The sequence below is a fragment of the Athene cunicularia genome, assembly GCF_003259725.1.
Source record: "Athene cunicularia isolate RWA chromosome 6 unlocalized genomic scaffold, athCun1 chr6_part1, whole genome shotgun sequence".
Lineage (NCBI taxonomy): Eukaryota > Metazoa > Chordata > Aves > Strigiformes > Strigidae > Athene > Athene cunicularia.
Window position 1 is genome coordinate 3,352,806 of NW_020799105.1, and position 18,671 is coordinate 3,371,476.

The following is an 18,671-nucleotide window of genomic DNA, read 5'->3' on the forward strand; positions in this document are numbered from 1 at the left end:
TTTTTATGCAAGATTTACAAGTACACTACATGAAATTTGTAGTACTGTTTTCCTATCTGGATTGCAACTGTTAATTTGGGGAGTTGTTCAACAAGTTTTACGCTCTTTGAAATTCACTTCTCAAGTGTGTGCTACCCTGTATCAAAATAAATCCCAAGGCAGACATTGTAGGTAATTAAACCTTACCCCTGAAACCTCTATCTTTAACTGATGTAAAACTTATTTCTTGGGAATTGTTACTGCTTGATCTAGTCAATTTTGTGAAGAAGTTATGACAGCTTGTGACAATAGCTGGAATTCATTACATGTCTCTACAGATCCTTATTAACTTTCTGATGTGCAGTTTGAGGTGAGGTTGAGAGAGGGTAAAGACAGATACAGGGAATGGAGTGCTTTCTAACTAAGTAAAGAAGGGCTGAATATGCCTATACCTGTTTGGTATAACCTGTACAGAGATGTTTTTATGCTAAGGAGCAAGAAGGAGGAAATGATACAAATACTAAAGGGATACTGAAATATTTCACTGTTCTGTTATACCTGCTTTCCAGAAGTGCTTGCAAAATTGAATTTTTGCTATTTGTGTGTGTGTGTGTACATACATACACACACACACACATACATATATATATATATATATATATATTTATACTCAGATTAGAAGTTGGGTTCTCTCCTTTAACCAAAGTAAAGTTAAAATTGTGTGAGTAACGAATCTCAAGTTTCTGCTGTGTTGTGTTAGTTATGTAGATGTCTATTCAGGACCAGAAATTTGTGTCACCTGACTCATGTGAACACTAACCTCTGGGTGTGAATTCAAAGGGTGAAAATATGAAGGGAAAAATTTATCAAGATGTTTCCGGAGAGCTTTGAGTAAATGAGTATGAGATCACTGGCAGCCACATTTCCTAAGCAGAAGATGAAGTCACATTTAATGAAGAATTAAGTTGTTTCTAACTTACTTGAGAAACAGTCAGGGATTTCAGAGAACGCTGCTCAACTACTACAGTGTGGACCTGCTGAAGTAGTGTACTTCAGTAAGCAAACCCATTTTGCAGCTTCCCAGAATCACATGGATTTCATTGCTGCTTTTAAATGTTTATCCCTATGGTCTGAAAGTCTAACATCATCAAAAGTGAACTTATAATTATTTGAATTATAATAATTTAATAATTCAGTAAAACTCTCTGAATTACTTTTCTTCTGGTATTTGCCCTTCATCCCTTCATTTCTTGGTTTGTCAGGAAATGGAGTTTTTGTTACACTGCAAGAGAGGTGCTCTTGTCTTTTATCAACCCTTGAATTTGGGACAGACTGGGGCATTCAGTCTCAAAAGTCTAGGATGGATATTCAAGCTGTTTCTATCCTTTAAGATTCTGCTACGCTTTGTGTTTGTACATATGTATAACTTCAGAGAGTGTCTTTCAGGATGTGAAATTTCTGTGTTGACGGGAAGGAAGATGCTTGAAAACATTAATTGAAATGTCACAGACCATTGGTCTGGCTCCTGGTTTTTGGCTTTTATATGTAGTCTTGTTGGAGAATGTTTCGATTTTCTGAGGCTGGCAGAGGTAAAAAAAGCAGAAGGAAATCACCTGGCCCCCACACAATTTCTTCATTATCCATTAGTGGGAGAACTGGGATCTCTGTGGCTCATGCCAAGAAGACACCACTGGGTTGCATATTTCAGGCTTCAGTTTTAATGAATGCTCCTTTTAATACTTTGCTGAAAACCATCAGGTCATGTCTGAAAGATGGGTGTGCATTGTCAAACACTATCTATCCTTGAGAATTTCCTGATCACTGGGAATATGTGCACAGTGCTAGCCACTGACTGCGCCTGATGAGATGAACCGGATAGGAAATGAGGTGTCTGCTATGTCTAGAGATCCTGTCAGTCCAGATCACATGAAGGCTTGCAATGCCTAATGGGTTGAGGTTTTTACCTGCCTTTCTACCTGGTTCTACTCTTCTCTCTCCGCTTGTTTCAAAAAGTGTTTTGAAGTGACTGGCTGCTTTTTATGACCCTTTGTTTATCCTGTAGTAGTTCTTTGAACAGAATCACTCTAGACTTGCTGAGGAATAAAAGCCTTCATGGAAGGCTCTTCATTCAGGGGGAAATGTTAAATGTTGCTGCTTGTCTGTTGTTCAGGTACATTTCTGGAACAGTGGTGTCATTTAGGAAGCAGAAGGAGTTAGTAACAAAGCAGGATTTTAAAAAGTTAAAATAAACTTTTCAGCAGGAGAAAGAGTTCATGTACATTCTGCCAGGCAGTTATCCCATGCAAATAGGTTGTCTTTGTACGGATCTCTCACAGTGCATAGTTCCTGTGCAATTGCTATTGCAACAAGTTCCCACAGCATGTCACTGGAGAATCTAAGAGAAAGGGTACTGCTGAGACAGAAACCAAAGTGAGAGTAAACACAAGTGAAATCTCTCTGCTGTGTTTAAATGGCCACTGGCAGAATGACTTGTGCCTAAATAGCCATCATCCCAGAGAGTTAAGCATCAGTCTTTGCTCTGTCTTGTCCTTAATAAATACATGTTTTTGAAGTTAACCTACACTCATGGGCATTGTTTGTAATGGTAGCCAGAGGTGCCTCTTTGTGACTATATACTGATGGTCAGTTAGTTTGTGGTGAGCTCCAGAAGGGACATCAAGTTGAGAATTAGTTAATCTGACTTTCTTTGAACTGAGAATATGAGGATGACAAACTGCAACTCTACGCCATGGGGAATTCTGTGTTGGCATGATAGAATTTTTATTTTAATAATTTTTAACAAAGTCCAAAATTCTTTATGTGTTTAGAAGCCAGAACTTGGCTTGTCTGTCAGACTAGCATTATGAGTTAGGCTTAATAAAAGCAACCTCAGTGTTATCCCTGCATCTCAAAAAATACTCTCTGAAAGGTTAACAAAGACGAGAATGTAACTGAGATTTGACAGCTGGGAACAGGGCAAACCCAGAACAGGGTGGATGAAGGTCTGCTCTCTCTGGAAGAGGAGTGGGGCTGCTGGGGGCAGGGGGGGTGCGCTATCCATGACTGTGTTTGGAGTGGGTATTTCAGTCCCTCTTGGAAACTCCCTCCTCCACCACCCTCCCCTTGACACTCTGGATGTACCAGAGCCTAGTGTTTATTGCTGATGAGTTCAGCGTTAGGGATTTGTGTTTCTGCCAGGAGCATGGTCCAGAGCCTAGGCTATTCCCTTTGGAGGCCAAAACTGAGACATGTGGGAAGAAGGAGGGGTATGTGGAGTGTGTGCAGGGGAGGTCTTTTGTGTTTCTCTTCAGAGATTAACTGGAGGGTGTCTTGTTAAACCAGGAACAGAACTGTGCTTTCAAGTTACCGGGTTAGCAGCATGTGCCTTTATATTGCTTCATTATGGAGGAACTGTTAACTCCATTGAGAAGAGGGAATTTAATCGCTTTAACATGTAGAGGAAGCAGGAAGTATGGTGAAAATAAATACTAGTATCTGATGCCTGAAAAACTGCAGAGCATGGGTACAAGACCATTTCCCGAACATTAAAGGATATGCTTTCATGTGTCCTTGGATTTTTCCCCTCCTGTTGTCTTTTTGCTAAGATGCATGTTGGATGGTGCTACCTGTCTTCTAAAATGATTCTTGTTACAGGAAATTCTGTCTGATGGAGAAATATTACTTGCATCCCCTCTATTTTCTGTCTCATAACATGTGCAGGTTGACCTGTGGGTAAATCTGCATGCGTCCATTTTGTTTGAGGTGTCTGCAGTCATCTTTGCTTGTGAATGCATTTTATGGGCTCTCCAGTTGTCCTTACAAATCACAGTGCAATGCATTAACTAAATACACCATAGACCAAGTTTCCTTCTGCATTGCTGGGATGCTGACAGGCCTGTGGAAGAGCAGTGTGTGCTGTGCAGGGGTACAAGCAGGGAAGGGAGCTAGATAAACAGGTTGCACTGAGGACCACTGGGTCAGCATTACATAGTGCTGGACTGCTCGCAGGGACTCTCAGCTGAATTTGCTTTAATGCTGTAGAACGAGATTTTAGCTGCCTTCTTTCCACAAAGACACGTGAGATTCTGGGGAAATTGCAGAAAGTGTGAAAAATGTTGCTTCCCAGCTTATGCCTGGGTCATTCCCAGGACATATGGTGGTGCTGTTTCCCTTCTCTGATGCTTTTTTGGTTTGGTGTTGGGTTTTTTTTTCCCACTTTTTCACTTCAAGGATGTCCCATTTGTGATATTTGTTAAGTTGCAGAATCCTTTATTCCTTCTGAAGTGCTGTAAGGCTATAACAGTTTCTAGTTTCAACAGTTGTGAGATGTTATGATGTGGACCCCTTTTGACCACATGGTCACCTTGTTTGCCTTCTCACCTGCATGTGCAATCAAGCTGATCTTCATTGTGCCTTGAAGGTGGCAAGAAGTTACCTGTTAGATTCAGTCTTGCAATGCTTTAGTATGTGTACGCTTAGCAAAGAAACTGTTGCAGGGCAGATGAATTGCTTGGGTCATTTTGCCCACCTTCATGTGTGCACATTGGAGCATTGTGTTTAACGTGTTGTTCAGAAAACCTCTGCATAACATTCTTCTGGTGTTCTTGGATGGTTTCTGAGAGCAGGAATGAAGACAAAATCCTGATCTAGCTTTATACTTGAATTACGAGTAGAATTAGGAAGACCAATTCAGAGATTGTAATAAGCCTATATGGGGTGCCACCTCTTTATGGTGAGGAAAAGCTGTAGCCCTTTTCACCAGCTCAACTAATATTGTCTACTTAAGTGATCTTACAGATACAGATTGGTAGGGAAGGCAGGAAATGCTTTTGGCTTAAAACCTGAACAGTTGCTTGGATATTGCAAAAACATTTTTGCTTAATGTTGCTGCTTCTAGAGACTGAGCACTATGCACGATTTGGTCAGCGTGCCTTTGGGAGTGAAGCATTTCAACAGTCAAGTGTACGTTGTCTCAGGACTTGCTTATTTTTCCAAGCCTCAACTTTGCTGGAGCTAAAATGCAGGTCAGGTACTCAGACCTGTATGCTTCCCAGCAGCTGCTTAGAAGAGGCATATCAGTGTGTTGGTCCAGTAGGTCTCTAGCATGCTGTTTACAGAAGTTGAAACACCTGAGTATGTTCTTCATGAGTAGGCAAGCTGTGTTTTATATCTGTTGAGGTTGTAGATGGGGTCTTACTGTTGACAGCCTTCATCAACATATCACTTCCCTGTAATAGGTGGAGCAGCTCCTTCATCAGTCACAAGGTGCCTTCTGCCAGGCATTTGGTGTGGGCTCCCTGTCTGTGTTTATTGTGTTACTTTCATTGCTAGTGCCAGTTGTTCAAGTTGAGCACAGCAGAGCATCTTTACTTTTAAACTAAGGAATTCAGCCTAGTTCCTGTTGATTTTATCTTTTTTTGTTTGTTTGTTTGTTTGTTTTTTAAAAAAGAGCTACCAGACAGTGCATTTTGCACTTTTCCAGTCTCTTCCTTTCAGCTATCCAGATGTTTCCCCAGAGTAACTGTGAATAGCAGTAATTAGGAGGCCTCTGCGTTATCAGTGCCCCCTTTATAAGCAAAGACTGTTATGTGAATGACAGTGACTGTACTTGAGGATGAAGCCTTTATCCTGTTGCAAATATACGGCACATTTCTTTAGCTTTTCCCCTGTAACTGGGGGGCACTTCTGGATGGAGTCACAGTGTGTGTGAGTGGAGGATTGAAACAGAGTTGCTCTAAAGTCTCATTTCAGGCTTGGCCTCCCTGAGATAGTGAAATGGGAGCATTTTTGCCTAAATAGGTGGACAATAGATAGGATGGGTGACTCTCTGCTAGCAGGATGGATTTGATGAGTGACTTGGCCGGTTTTTCAGGTCTCTTGCTATTAGAGAGGAATATAGCAGGATGGTTGTCCTGAAGTCTTGTGCAGTTTTGAGGGAAGTGGGGAGAGAGAATAGTCCTGAAACCAAAATCTGACCTACTTCTGCTTCTCTCCACAGCTGCCAAAAGCCTGCTGAACAAGAAGTCAGATGGAGTGAAGGTAAGTTCTTGCTTTCCCATTTCACTATGTCTTCCACCATCTGAACAGAAGCCGCTTTTTCTGGTGCCCATCCCCTTCTAGGGTAAAACCACAGCCTGTCTTGTGGCTGGGATTATGTTCAGTGTATCATTATGGAGCCTTGGGTGGGATCTTAATGTTCCTTACATGCATCTTATACATCAAGCAACTAACTAAGTGCGCTATTCTCCTGTACTAGCAGGAGAACTGGTTAATGCTATGGATTAGAAAAACCAAGGACTTGCTCAGGTGTGACAAGTGCCTCTGACTAGTCTGTTCTGTTCAGTGCAGAATGCTTCTGGTTATTGAAATTGCACAGAACAATTGTCAGTGACTGATGATACCCAGCACACCCCATGGAAATCTCTTTGTCCTCCTCCTTGGACAGATGTTGAAGGTTGAGCTGGGAAAAGGCATAGGGAAAGAGGAGCCTCCAGATGTTAAGTGTTTGGACAGAATGGAAGCTGAATCTATTGTTAGAGTTCAGTTCACATCCCTGAGGATCAGGTGCTATCCTTTCACCTTCTGAGGGGAATTATTTTTTCCCCACTTCAGTTTCACTCCTTGTATGCCTGGTTCTGGAGGTCAAACAGGCCATTCCCAAGACTGTATGTTGCAGGCAGTAGCCCTTTACCATCTGGTACTGGAGTAGAGACAGGGGCTAGAGTACTGTTTTTCCCTAACTGTTCCACAGGATAACTGTCCTCTATATGGGAAAGCAGCGTTTGGTTTATTTGCTTGCATTTCCATTTGAAGCCCAAACCTTCCTCCACAGCTGTTAGGTGGAATGGTTAATTTCCTGGTTTTGCACTGCAGACACTCTTCATTCTCCCCATGCTGGGGAACTGACATAGATACTGCAGGACCAGCATGCTTATTCTCTCCTGCTGTCTTAGCCCTTTTTCATTTAAATGAGGCTCTGTTTCCAGAGGGCTCACAAAGCAGGGTGCTGAAAAGAGAGGTGTTTTCAGGAGTTCTGTTTATTTTGGGGACTATTCTAGTAAAACCTGCATTCTTGAGTTCTGCTGTGTTCTGCCCTAATGACACCAAAGTCTCTGGGGTTTTTTGACCAAAATACTATGTGGAACTGCTGTTCTTGCCCTAGGATACTTATCTTTGAAATGTGCCTTTAAAAGAGTGTGAAAAGAGTGAGCTTTTTGTGCCTTTGCACATGTCTGCCTCTTGCACAGACATGCACTGAACACATGCATGCTGATACAGAAAGTGTGTTTGAGTTGTAGCATCTGTTGATATGGAAAACATTACTGTAAAATCCCAGTGGAATAAGAATGGATGATTGCAAATATTGTGAACTGAGAACCAGCAGATACTTTGCTTCAAATTCCCAGCATGGCAAGGGAGAAGCAACTAGAAAAGCAGCAGACAACATGTGTTTTATGTTACCTACCTAGAAAAAAACTGGCTTTCTTGTCAGGATTCTTGATTTCTAACAGGATCTCAGGGAGTGCTACAACTTGGGTCAAAATCTTCCAGAAATGGACAGGTGATGCGCACACACATTTTGAGACACAGCTTCCTGGTCGTGTCCTTACAAGGAGACCTGTATGTTAGAGACTTCAAGCTCCACAGAAAGCATGTGCTGTTTGGTTCATTGAGAACACAGTGTCTTCTGCTGTGAAAAGGGTAAAGCTGGATTTGCTTTTCTAGCTGATTTATTCTTCTAGCTGAAGTATTCTTCAACTCTTCACAGTATACATTGTTCCTGATATGTATAATTGAATACTTGTGATAAAGTGGAAGATGGATTGGAGATTATAGCATAATAATAATAATAATAATAATAATAATAATAATAATAATAATAATAATATAATTATACATGGTGAAGGAGGTTGCCCTCTGGGAGCTTCTTCTCTACTTCTGCATGACACTGGAGACCTGCAGTCAAGAGTCAGCATGCAACTTCCTTGCTCCTAAGCATCAGAGCAGTCTTGCTCTGCAGTATGAACGGGAGTGGTGCCCACAATGGGCATTGCATGCTTTCAGCCTGGGCTGAAAGCCCTCAGAAGAGTTGCTTAAGCTTTCCCTTTTCCCTGAAAGGCATCTATCTTCAGGTGTGGCTTTTGACTCCTCATTTCTGTAAGCTTTAAAAGTCAGAAGGAAATTATATTTTTCTTCTTAAAGCTGGTGTTTTGAGTTACCCTTTTGCTCAGTAATGCAGACTTTTAAAACTATAAGTCACTTCCCCCAGTGCTAAGTTTGGACAAGATAGAGAGCAGGTAGTGGTCTGGGTGTGTTTGTGGTATATTCTTAACACTTCTGTGGTAGGATTTCTGTGGCTACATGCTTATCTCCTTCCTTGCTCTTACTGTCAACAGGGGGTGCTGCTTCCCATTAGTCATCCCACTGAAGTATACCTTTTACCACTTCAGTTTTCTTATGGGAGCAGTACTGGCACACTTGACTGCTGTGCAGCAGTCTCTGTGCTGGTCACAGTTGGTGGCCCTACTGTTGTGAACAGCCTGCTTTTCATGTGTTGCTCCTCATGCAGGAAACTTGTAATTTTAGCTTCACTGATTTTTGCATCTTAGATAGTTCTGACAAACAACTTGTGCCAGTGACTGGCTGAGTTAAGAGCATTACTTGTAGCGCACTGATTTTCTGCCCATTGCGGTAGTGCAGAGCACAGATACCATGATCTGAACACCAAACAGATTTTCAGCTTTGTGGTATCCTTTTCATTCCTACTTCCTATATAAAGAATTTTACATCAAGCATTGCATGCTGTATTTTTAACTGTAGTCTGCTTGTGACCACATGCCACAAAGTTAGGTTGTTTCTCATGTTCTCTCCAGATATGGAGACTCCTGGCTGGTTTGGTGGTTGGGTTTTTTGTTTGTTGATTTCTTAAAGCCTTCATTGAAATTAATTCCTTATGGAAATTGGGGAGAAAATCTTTATCTGGTCCAGGGTGACCCTGCTGCATGAGAGTGCTACCACACAGTAGATGAGAATGAAAAGAGTGTTTCTTCCACAAACTGACGATTACACTAGTGTAAAAATTAACGTGGCCAGTTTGTCTTAATTTACTTTATGTTCAAGGTAACTTTCCCATCCTCTTGGCTGGTATTCAGAGCTATCTATGCTAGAATCCTACATCATTTGACAAATACAGTATGAATTACTATTAGATAGTATTAAGCAAGTTTGAGTGAGGCCTATACATTTTCTCATGCTTTATTCCCAAGAACTCCGGGAAAATGTGTGTTTGTGTGTTGGTGAATATCTAATGCAAGGTGCAGTGTGTTGTTGATTTAGCATAAATGAGAGAGGAATGATGTATTAGTCATATGTGGTGATATGAGCATCTAGTGTGAGTAAGTAAGAACATCACCACAATTTTTGTTTCTACGGGAACTGGCTTTAATCCTTTGCAGAATGAAGCCTAACACAATAAAGCAATAGGATATATGCATTTTACTAGCAGCAGACCATTTTGGGAGTGAGGATGGGAAGCTTAAATCAGGAGGGGAGGAGAGGAAGGAAACTTTTGTTTTGATTCCAATATATATTCCAATAACTGGCGTTATTTTGATAAATGTCCATGTGTATGACCCTCTCCTCTAGTGAATTTCCTTCCAAAATCTATTTGAAGCATTTCTGGTTTTCATTTTGCACTGCTGCTTCTATTTCAAGTACTAATTCTGCTAATTGGTAGATATTTCATCAGCTTGGCACTTGAGAACTTTTCCATTATCTTAAATAATGAATGATTTAAACTGCCTTGAATCTTAAATTGTCCCTGCTCACCAAACCTTTGGTAGTGCTGCACTCACTTTCTTCAGGCAGAATTTGGATCCAAGCTGGTGGAGTAACAACAAGGAAGGCCCAGGTTTTATCCCTAAGGAACATGCTTTTCTTCTTTCAAATCCAGAAAGTGAGGCTAGAAGATACTGGGTGACGAATTGCAGAACCATATAACGTACCACTTATCTTGTGGCCACCACTGTAGGTCCCAGGTATTTTTTTTTTTTTTTAAGATTCTAAATTTATGAGCAACATGTGCACCTGCCATTTTAAAATTTAGTTCAGATAGTTTAATGTCAAACCTGCTTGCTTTCTTGTTCCCCTTTCTGCCTGTAATCTGGATTTGCCATCCACTGCAAGGTGAGGAAAGGGTTAAGGAATGGGCTGGGGCAGACACCTGGGTGAAGATTAAGGACACTTTATGCTGAATGTCCTTTCTCTGACCTTGTCAGGATCTGGGCTCCTGTAGTTAGTGTTACAGTCCTCCTGTTAATTTTTTTTGTCTCTGGGCAGCACTTCAAACACTTGTGTTCCCTTTTTCCTAAAGAGGAGTTTCCCTTCCTACTGGTGTGAGAGGATGCATGTGTTTCCTGTTCTAGCAGGGCCTGTCAGATCCATCTTTATAATCAGAATTTGTTAATGCACAAGGTGCTATTTGTAGTTAAGTATGTATTTTTAAATCAGTTCTCCAAGCTCTTTGTGAGTTTCTTCTCTTTTTTTTTTTTCCTGAGCACTTTGGTTTGTGATTGGGGGATACAAAATTATATCAGTAATGTTTTTCAGGCCCCGGTTAACACTATGTAAATAGTCACGTGGAGAATGCTATGGGATGCAGATTTTAACAGCATTCACTTGCAGTGCTCTGCAAAATTAGTTGATTTTCTACCTTGGCTCTCTGCTGCATGCGCACTGTTTTCTTTCGCAGTAAAAGCTGAATAGCATAGCTGGAAGAACAACTCAGATGAAAGAGTAAAAATCCAGATTTTTGGTGTGACAAGGTTAATGTAAAACTTGCCCTTCATCTTACATAACTGTAAAGAGGCACCAAGTACCATTGGTTCTGCTGTTTCTAAGGAATATTGTGGTAAGTGTACATTTCATGCCTGGTGGGTACCAGTTTTTCCTGCCCTTTGCCCAGTAAAGAGTATGTGGGGAAGGCAGGATCCTCTCTAAGCTGGCAGAGCTGCTCAGAAAGCAGTTTGTGAAACATGCCTTAGAGAAGGTACAGTAGCAAAGTGAACCAACAGGGAATCCTTAGGAAATCTGCAAGGGCCTGGAAATCTGCAGGGGCCAAGTAGCATCCATGCAGTGACCAACAGGAGTTAATACTCCTATTTCTCTATCTGGACTTCTTATGATCTTAAAGCCATACTGTTTAAAGATTGTTATGGTGAAGCTAAATGAGGAGAACCCAAGCTCACCTGAATAGCACCATTTTACGCCAAACTGTTCTATGCAAGATGCTTGGGGAGGGCTTCATATCTGTTTTAAGTGCTGACATCCAGTAACACATTCTACCCACCTTTGATTCGTTCACTTTTTTCACTACATTGTTATAATGCCTAGAAACTCCAACTGAGATCAAGGGTCTAGTGTTCTTAGCTCTGTAGCGATGCCTAGGCAGAAAATCCCTGCCTCTTAGCTTACAATTTAAATAGACAAGCTGACAAAGGGCAAGAGAAAAGATGGATTGACAAAGATGAAATAATTTGCTCAGCATCACACAAAAGGACTAAAGCAGAAGTAGAAATAGGACCTCAAATCTGCTAGTTCAGGCTGCCTCTCACTGATCTTTGAGTTCAACTTTCTTTTTTTCCTACTTAAATCCTGAAACAACTATGCTTTCTATAGGAGTATGAGTTGCAGCAAACATCATATTTTAACATAAATATACTGTCAGTATCAAACTGTGGGAGAACTGCATGTAGAAGACAGAAACACAAAAAGCTGTTGTAAAAGATTTCCATGTTAAGTGCCCAGAACTGTGAATGGGACCTTGCCTGGAATCATTCTACTTCCTATAGCATTTTCTACAAGTGCTTGGAATGATTTACACTTGCCATTTCTTGTATTGCTGCTATGCTGAAGGGACTTCTGTCACCTGCTGACTTCTGCTTATTGTTACTTAAAGTATCTTCCTTAAGTCTCATTGTAGAGAATCTGCCTCTCTTGAGATGAACATCTGGGTTTCACAGAAATACAGAAATAGAACTTTAACAAACATTCATCTCTGAGTTTGTGAGGAAAATGTTGTCTGTGCTGCTTTGGGAGAATGTTTTGTCACTCAGATGTAGGGAAACCCTTAAAGTGATCAGTGAGGAACTTTACCATAGGCTATCTGCCTTTTAACAATTTTTTGCATTCCCTGAGTTGTCTCTGCACTGCCTAGAAATACTTAGAGATGTAGCTGTGTTATGGTAAGAGAACTCTCTAAACTTCTGTTATCTTATTTACTTTGTGAAGTTACAGACACATTACAAGAACAAAAATTTCTGCTCACTTGGCAAGTCACCTTGGGAAGGTGGTATTATGGGTCTGATACAGCTGTTACAGAGGGGATTGGGAGGCCGATCTGGTTTTAGGAATTTCCTTGTGTATGTTTTGACTTAAGTGCTGAAGCACTTACTGCCAGTGCCTCATATTGGCATTATCCAACCTGTCTTGAGTTGTACTAGTACTTTCATGCTCCGGTCTTAACACAGACCTCACTCCCCACCCTTTTCATATTGCCTAGATAGCTTTTCTTCTCCTGGTTATTATAGTGGCCAGTAATAGTGTGCTTTCTGGGATTTCTACACTACATCATACCATGTTAATAGACCAACACTGTTTTAAATTTAGATTGTACTCTAATTATAAATTCTGATATGCAGAGTGTTCTGTTTCCTCCTGTGTCAGTGTCCCTTGTGCCTCCAATATAGGAGGGTGATTGTTTTCTGTATGGCTTGGTTGACTCTCATATTGAACCTTTTGCTTGTCCCTTAACATTTCCTGTCCCTTTTCTTGTTTCTATAAGTCATTGGAAATCTGTATGAACCTCAGATGAAACTGTCTTCCTTAGAGATAAGTTTCCCTGCAGTATCCATAATAGCCTCTGTTTGTCTGCTGCAACTTATAGGATACATAAAAATAAAACCTGAAGTTTTGGGGCAGTTTCTCAGCTGATGTGAATTTTCATTTCCAGTTAAGAATTCTCTGTTGTGTCTGGGTACAAGGATTTCTCTGGGTTGTTGATGGTCTAACAGTTGTATTCATGTACTGGTAGTACATCCTATTTTAGTTCTAGCTTGAGGAAAAGCCTGTGGAGAAGCTAAATTTTCCTAAAAGGTGAGAGGAAGCACAAGTTTGTAAACCAGGCAATGGCAAGCCCTATGTTGTGCCTCAATGCAGTGGAAGATTCATGAGCCAAATGCTGAACAGATCAGTGTTCCAAGTCTGTCTGTACTGGAATTAAAGATGAGATGAGGCAGAAGCTTTGCTAGTTTCTGTTCATGCCAGTGGCTGCATGATTCTGGACTGTATGGTGTGATTAGAAACATGGTTCTGGGTATGAGGTGAACTTCTGCTCTCAAAGACATTCCAATCTGTATGTGTGCTTGAGCTCTGATGTGAGGATAGCAGGGACGAAGGCAATATTCAAGGTGACAGCTGTGAAGGCTCAGTAAATGTGTGAAATGGGGAGGTACAACTCCATGGCTTGTACTGGGCTGCTCCAGAGGTAGGCTGTGGTAGTGTGCAGGAGTCCAAAGCTACATAGCTGAGCCCATGCCATTGTGGTTTTTGGCTGAGATGTGCCGTCCTACACGAGTCTGTGAGCTAGACTCTGTAGTAAGCAGCAGAGGAATAGCCTAGATAGTACCAAGGGAGAAGGGCGGATGGAAAATGTGTGTGGAGACAGCAAGAGGAAGGGGTAGCATTGTAACACTGACAGACCTGCCAGGCTCAGTTTGGACAGGATGACACTAAGAGTGTAGTAAAAGAGTAGAGAAATGTATGCTGGGTCTGGGTTACTGGAGAGTGCAGTTTGATGTGAAGGTGTCTTTGAAGATGACTGAAGATACCTTTGAACAAGAGTAGAGTCCAAGAAGGTTGAGTAGTGTTTGAGCATTGCTCCCTGTGTGTTCTCCTCCCAGTATCTAAGAGCACCAGGTGTTCTTTGTCTGTCTTGCCTTTCCTCTACGTCTGAGCATGGATGCACCTTGCCTCTCCAGTCAACCCAATTTCTGTGTGAGAGCCCCATGCTATGAACAGAAGTTCCCTCTTCTTTCTTTAGCCCTTGGGGATACCCCTCCCGTTGTGCCTTCCTCCCTACCCTCCAATTCTAGTTGAAACACAGCTCTGCTTCCTCCAAATGTGAACACATGCAGGGTTTCTGCCTACCTCGTCAGAGTGGCTGGGGAAGCTGCACAGTTTTCTGAGGTGGGAGAGCACCTTGCATCCCAAATCTTGTGCATATATATTCCTCTCTCGTCTCGTCTCCTCATATCAGTGTGTGGGGCACCTATGTTCTGACCTTGATGTTTGAATGGATGGAGATCTTCAACCCTGCCCTTTCCCGTGGTGTGTAGTCATGTTCTTTAATGGTGACTTCTTTCTGCACCTTCTCGCGTGTCTCTGCATTTCTGCTGCTGCTTATACCTGCCTCTAGGGGAGCAATATTGGCAGGGGGGCTCTTGCTGGCACACTAATGTGTGAATAGTTTCTGTGCTTTTCTTCTCATCTCCTCTCTTCCCTTCTCTTTCCCTCTCTCAATGGTGTGTCCAGAAAAGGAAGTCGAGCTCCAGTGTGCATTTGATGGTGAGCACCTCCCGTAAGCTGCCTGCGATTCGTGCGTCCGCCATTCTCATGCCATGCACGCTCGGCTTGTGCTCATCACCCTACATAGCATGTCTGTGCAGGGGGGCGGTGGCAGGGGGGAATCATTGTGCACTGAAAGGTCCATGTCCTCACTAAAAGGGCCCTGTGATTGTCTGGCCCCCAGCCAGTCTTACAGTTCCCATTTTGTGCAGAAAATCAACTGCTGGCAATGCAGTTTGACCTTGCCTGCTCTGAGTGTGAAATGAAAAAAGGCAGTGGTTCTCCTGGGCTCAGCAGAGCAGGTGCGTGCCTTGTCTGGACATGGGGCTTTGTCATTCTGTTGCAGAGGTGCCAAAGAGAGGAGCAGGTGCTTTGCCTGGTGTTGATGCCGTCATCCTTGGTGGGAGCCCTGCAGTGTAGAACAAACTGGGAGTCGCTCCAAATGTGACAGAGACTGATGGGGCCTCTCTGTTCAGATGAAATGTGTGGGCACAGCACCGCCAGGCAGCTCAGAGCTGCCGGTCACTTATTTTTTTAGCATACTTACTGAAAAGGTTTGTCAGAGCCTTTATAATCCAAAACTTCCTTTTGTCCTGATCTCGTTTATGTATCCCAGCATGACGAAACACCCAGTAACTGCCTCCCCTGTCCTGTTTATTTCCTTTTTTCATCCATCCAGATGTTTGACATCCATAGAATTTGTCAGAAAAATAGTCAAATCCACTCTCAAGGGAGCAAAGAGAAAATTGGCCAGTACCATATTGTAAGGAGTCATACACAGCCCATTAGATGATGCCTTTGTCTCTGACACTGAGGTATGAACAGTAACTAAAGTACAAGAATTAGTTATTGCATTATATCCTTTACACAAAAACCAAGAATAGAAAATATTTCTCCCATATTGTAGGTAGGAACAGGAATGTTAGAGTACTGAGAAAGCAGAATAATTTGTTCCTACATTACTTTGAGAGATATTTCTCCTCTTCCTCCTTCAATGATATCTGAAAACTGGGTAAATGCAAACAAATACTCTGAAAGTACTGCATGTGGGGGGACTGATTTTTCACCAGCCCTGCCTTTATGAAACTCCAGGGCAGGAGTTCGTTTTTCCTGCCTTGCCCTTCTTTTCTGCCCACTACCTTTTCTGCCCACTACCCACTACATGCTTAAACTCCCTCTGCATGTTGTTTTAAAGCAGCTGGGATATGTAGAGCATATGTCAGCCTCAGAAAAAAAGGAAGCAGTGAAGGTGGCTAAATAACCAGAGATGGCCCAGGTGTTGGTACTTATTTTCTTTTAGCTGGCTGGAAATCTGTGTCCCTAGCGATATGATCACTGGTCTCTTTTCTTTTTCGTGCACCCTCTGTGTTGTTTGTGCCTGTCTGTCTCTTGTCTAGTGCAGGAAGTGCTGCCTACTGCTGTGCCAAAACTAATTGTGTTACATAGATTTTATGAAGGGCCTGGTGCCTTTTTACGTGAACTGACCTCTTAACTTGAACTGTGCTGCTGTGAATTACCAAGGACCATAACCTGCCTATCAGTGACTATGATATTGGCTGGCAGTAGGAGGGGGAGTAGGGGTAAGAGCTGGCTGTGCCACCTGGGGTTCTGGGAAGGGCAGGCCAGTCTTTTCCAGGGAAGGACCATTGTTTAGGTGGCCACAAGTGTGTGTGGGAAGCTCAGTATATCAGATACCTCCATCTCAGAAAGCTATGAGGAATGCTTAGGCTAAGTCTTCTGCCTCTTATTTCCTTGGGACTCTGTCCTGGAGTAAAATGTTATGTGATTCTGGACTAGCAAACATGATACTTGGTCATCTTCAGTTCACTGTCTGGGGAAGAGTGTGATGGCTGAACTGGGTGTTCAGTGCAGCCTGGAGGGCAGACAGTGTGCTTTGGGTGTGCACGGGTTTGCACTTTGTAAGGTGACATCCCATACCTAACAAGCTGCTGTCAATTTTTTGCCTTGAATGGTGGCTTCTTGGATGTTTTTTCTTCCCCTCCCATTTGGCCTCAGTTGTAAAGCCTTCCAAAAATTAGAAGTATTTTTCTATAGCTTCTTTTATGATAACTTTATCTTCTTATCTCAGTGGAAGAAAAATGGGTTGTGCTATTCTCACTGGAAGAGGTTTGGAAGATAGATCTCTCTGCATTAGGATCACTGTTTCTGAAGAAGTATGGGAACCACAGTGCTGGGAGCGGGGGGGGGGGCATTGCCAGAAATTTGGTTGTGCTTATACCACAAAATAGCTTGGGATTAATTTTTTCAGGTTGATCTGTGCCTCTCTTACATCCACAGCAGCCTGTCATGTCTTCTGCCATCAGACTGGAAATACATGCAGGAAACAAAGCTATTGGAAGGCCAAAGTTTTAGGGCAATGTAGTGATGTATAAGAAGAGGCAGTAAACAGTAATTTTCCTTTCTTAGCTTTGGGGATGAGTGTGTCATTTGCTTTTCCTTTTTCCAATGGACTTTTAAAGAATTAATTCCTGCCTCTCCTACTTCATCCCCTCTCTACCTGCCCCATCTTCCTCTTCTGTTTCTCCTCTCTCCCTCTCCAAAAGGGATAGCTAAGCCAAGGCATGCTGCTTGTGAAGAAAAACTGAAGTATTAGTAGGCATGTGTGAAGTCATCGTAGGATCTGTCTCTAGTTGACATAATTAAACCTTTGGCAGATGTTTTTCAGCTCAACATTTGGCTTATGCATTCTTTGTCGTGGTTACTGGGTGATGAGAAGGATCTGATGTTTTGCAGTACAAATTTGCACTCCCCAAGAATGGTAGGATGGTGAGCTCATGCAATGAGAGTGGTGCTGCTCTGAGCTCCCATCTAGTACCCTCGATTTGTAAACCAAGGAGTTTGAGTGAGGCTCCTGCAGCGCTTATTTTTGACATTGTTGCAGGTGTCTGGCAGCAAGAGAGCTGTATACCTGGTGTGGGGGTTACATGGCAGTGTAACTGTGGGCCTAGTTCTCTAACAACTGATTAAATTTGTGGGCTAGGAACTATATACTAGTGGATGCAGGTTTGGCTTCCTACAGACATAGACTTTGCTCATTCCTGATGTAACTGATATACATGACTCAACGGGATGTTTCTTTGCAGTAAGCTGATGACTGCCTCACTGTTCTGATGTGTGAATGAAGGAAGTGGAGATTTTATAATTCTACCACAGCTACAAGAGAGACTGAAGAGGGGAAAGATGAAAAACTACTGGGCACTATGCAGAGGACTTGCTACTTGAGGAACTACATGGCCTTTTCCTTGTGTCCCACCCCCAACCCTTTCCATATTTTGATCCTGAAGTCTCTGTTCAGGTCACAGCAGGGACACAACATGACTACACTTCTCCTTTTCTCTACCTTTTCTAGGGCTGACCACACTTTTTCTTGCATCAGTAGATTCCCTGAGACTCTCAGCGTCATCACATTCCTAGGACTGTTCCTGCACGCTTTGGGACTCCTCAGACATGACTCCTATTTGTGCCCTGTTTGAGACTGCACCATGACTATTGTGTGTCTTTCACTTCTGTAGTCTTTTTCTCTCAGGGACTTCTGCCATCTCTCACTCTTGTTCACCAAATAATTTGTTGGTGCTCATTTCAGGATTCTCCCTATCCATTTGACTACTGCCTTTCCCTTCTGTTTTCCTTCCTTATAGCTCTAGCAGTCCATGCACATTTGGGTTTTGGTACATCCCTTAAAATATCTGTTGCCTCTGCGGGAAGGATGATGTCCAGCATAGCGGGCAGCACTCCTTCCTCCCACTTCTTGGTGATCAAGCCTATGGGGAGGGGAGGGTCTGAGGAGATGGTTGGGGTTGAAGCAATACTGTCATTTTCTTGCTGCCTCTGCTGCCCAGCAGGGGAACTAAAACCATGTTTTTCTGTCTCAGCCACAGAGCAACAACAAAACCAGTATAGTAAGCACTGCAAAAGAAACACCCCCAGTGCAGACGTCCATGGTATCTTCCCCAACCACTGGTTTTTTTTCCTGTTTGGTTTAATTTTGATTATGTCCTCTCCCCTTCTCTCCTTCCCCCCCCCCCCCCCCCCCCCCCCCCCCCCCCCCC

The 18,671-nt window shown here is 42.6% G+C and overlaps 1 protein-coding gene across 13 annotated transcripts in view; it reads left to right on the plus strand.

The window, feature by feature from the left end:
* The window catches only part of CAMK2G (calcium/calmodulin dependent protein kinase II gamma), a 233,771-nt gene that overhangs the window by 199,191 nt on the left and 15,909 nt on the right, over positions 1–18,671 (plus strand). For 5 of the 13 annotated variants that reach the window (XM_026851328.1, XM_026851324.1, XM_026851330.1 and 2 more), the window contains exons 13-15: positions 5,978–6,018; positions 14,569–14,601; positions 18,495–18,563. In XM_026851328.1, coding sequence (XP_026707129.1) covers positions 5,978–6,018; positions 14,569–14,601; positions 18,495–18,563 — 143 coding nt within the window. The remainder of the gene's footprint in view (positions 1–5,977; positions 6,019–14,568; positions 14,602–18,494; positions 18,564–18,671) is intronic. The other 8 variants (XM_026851327.1, XM_026851332.1, XM_026851335.1 and 5 more) reach the window with 3 other exon arrangements.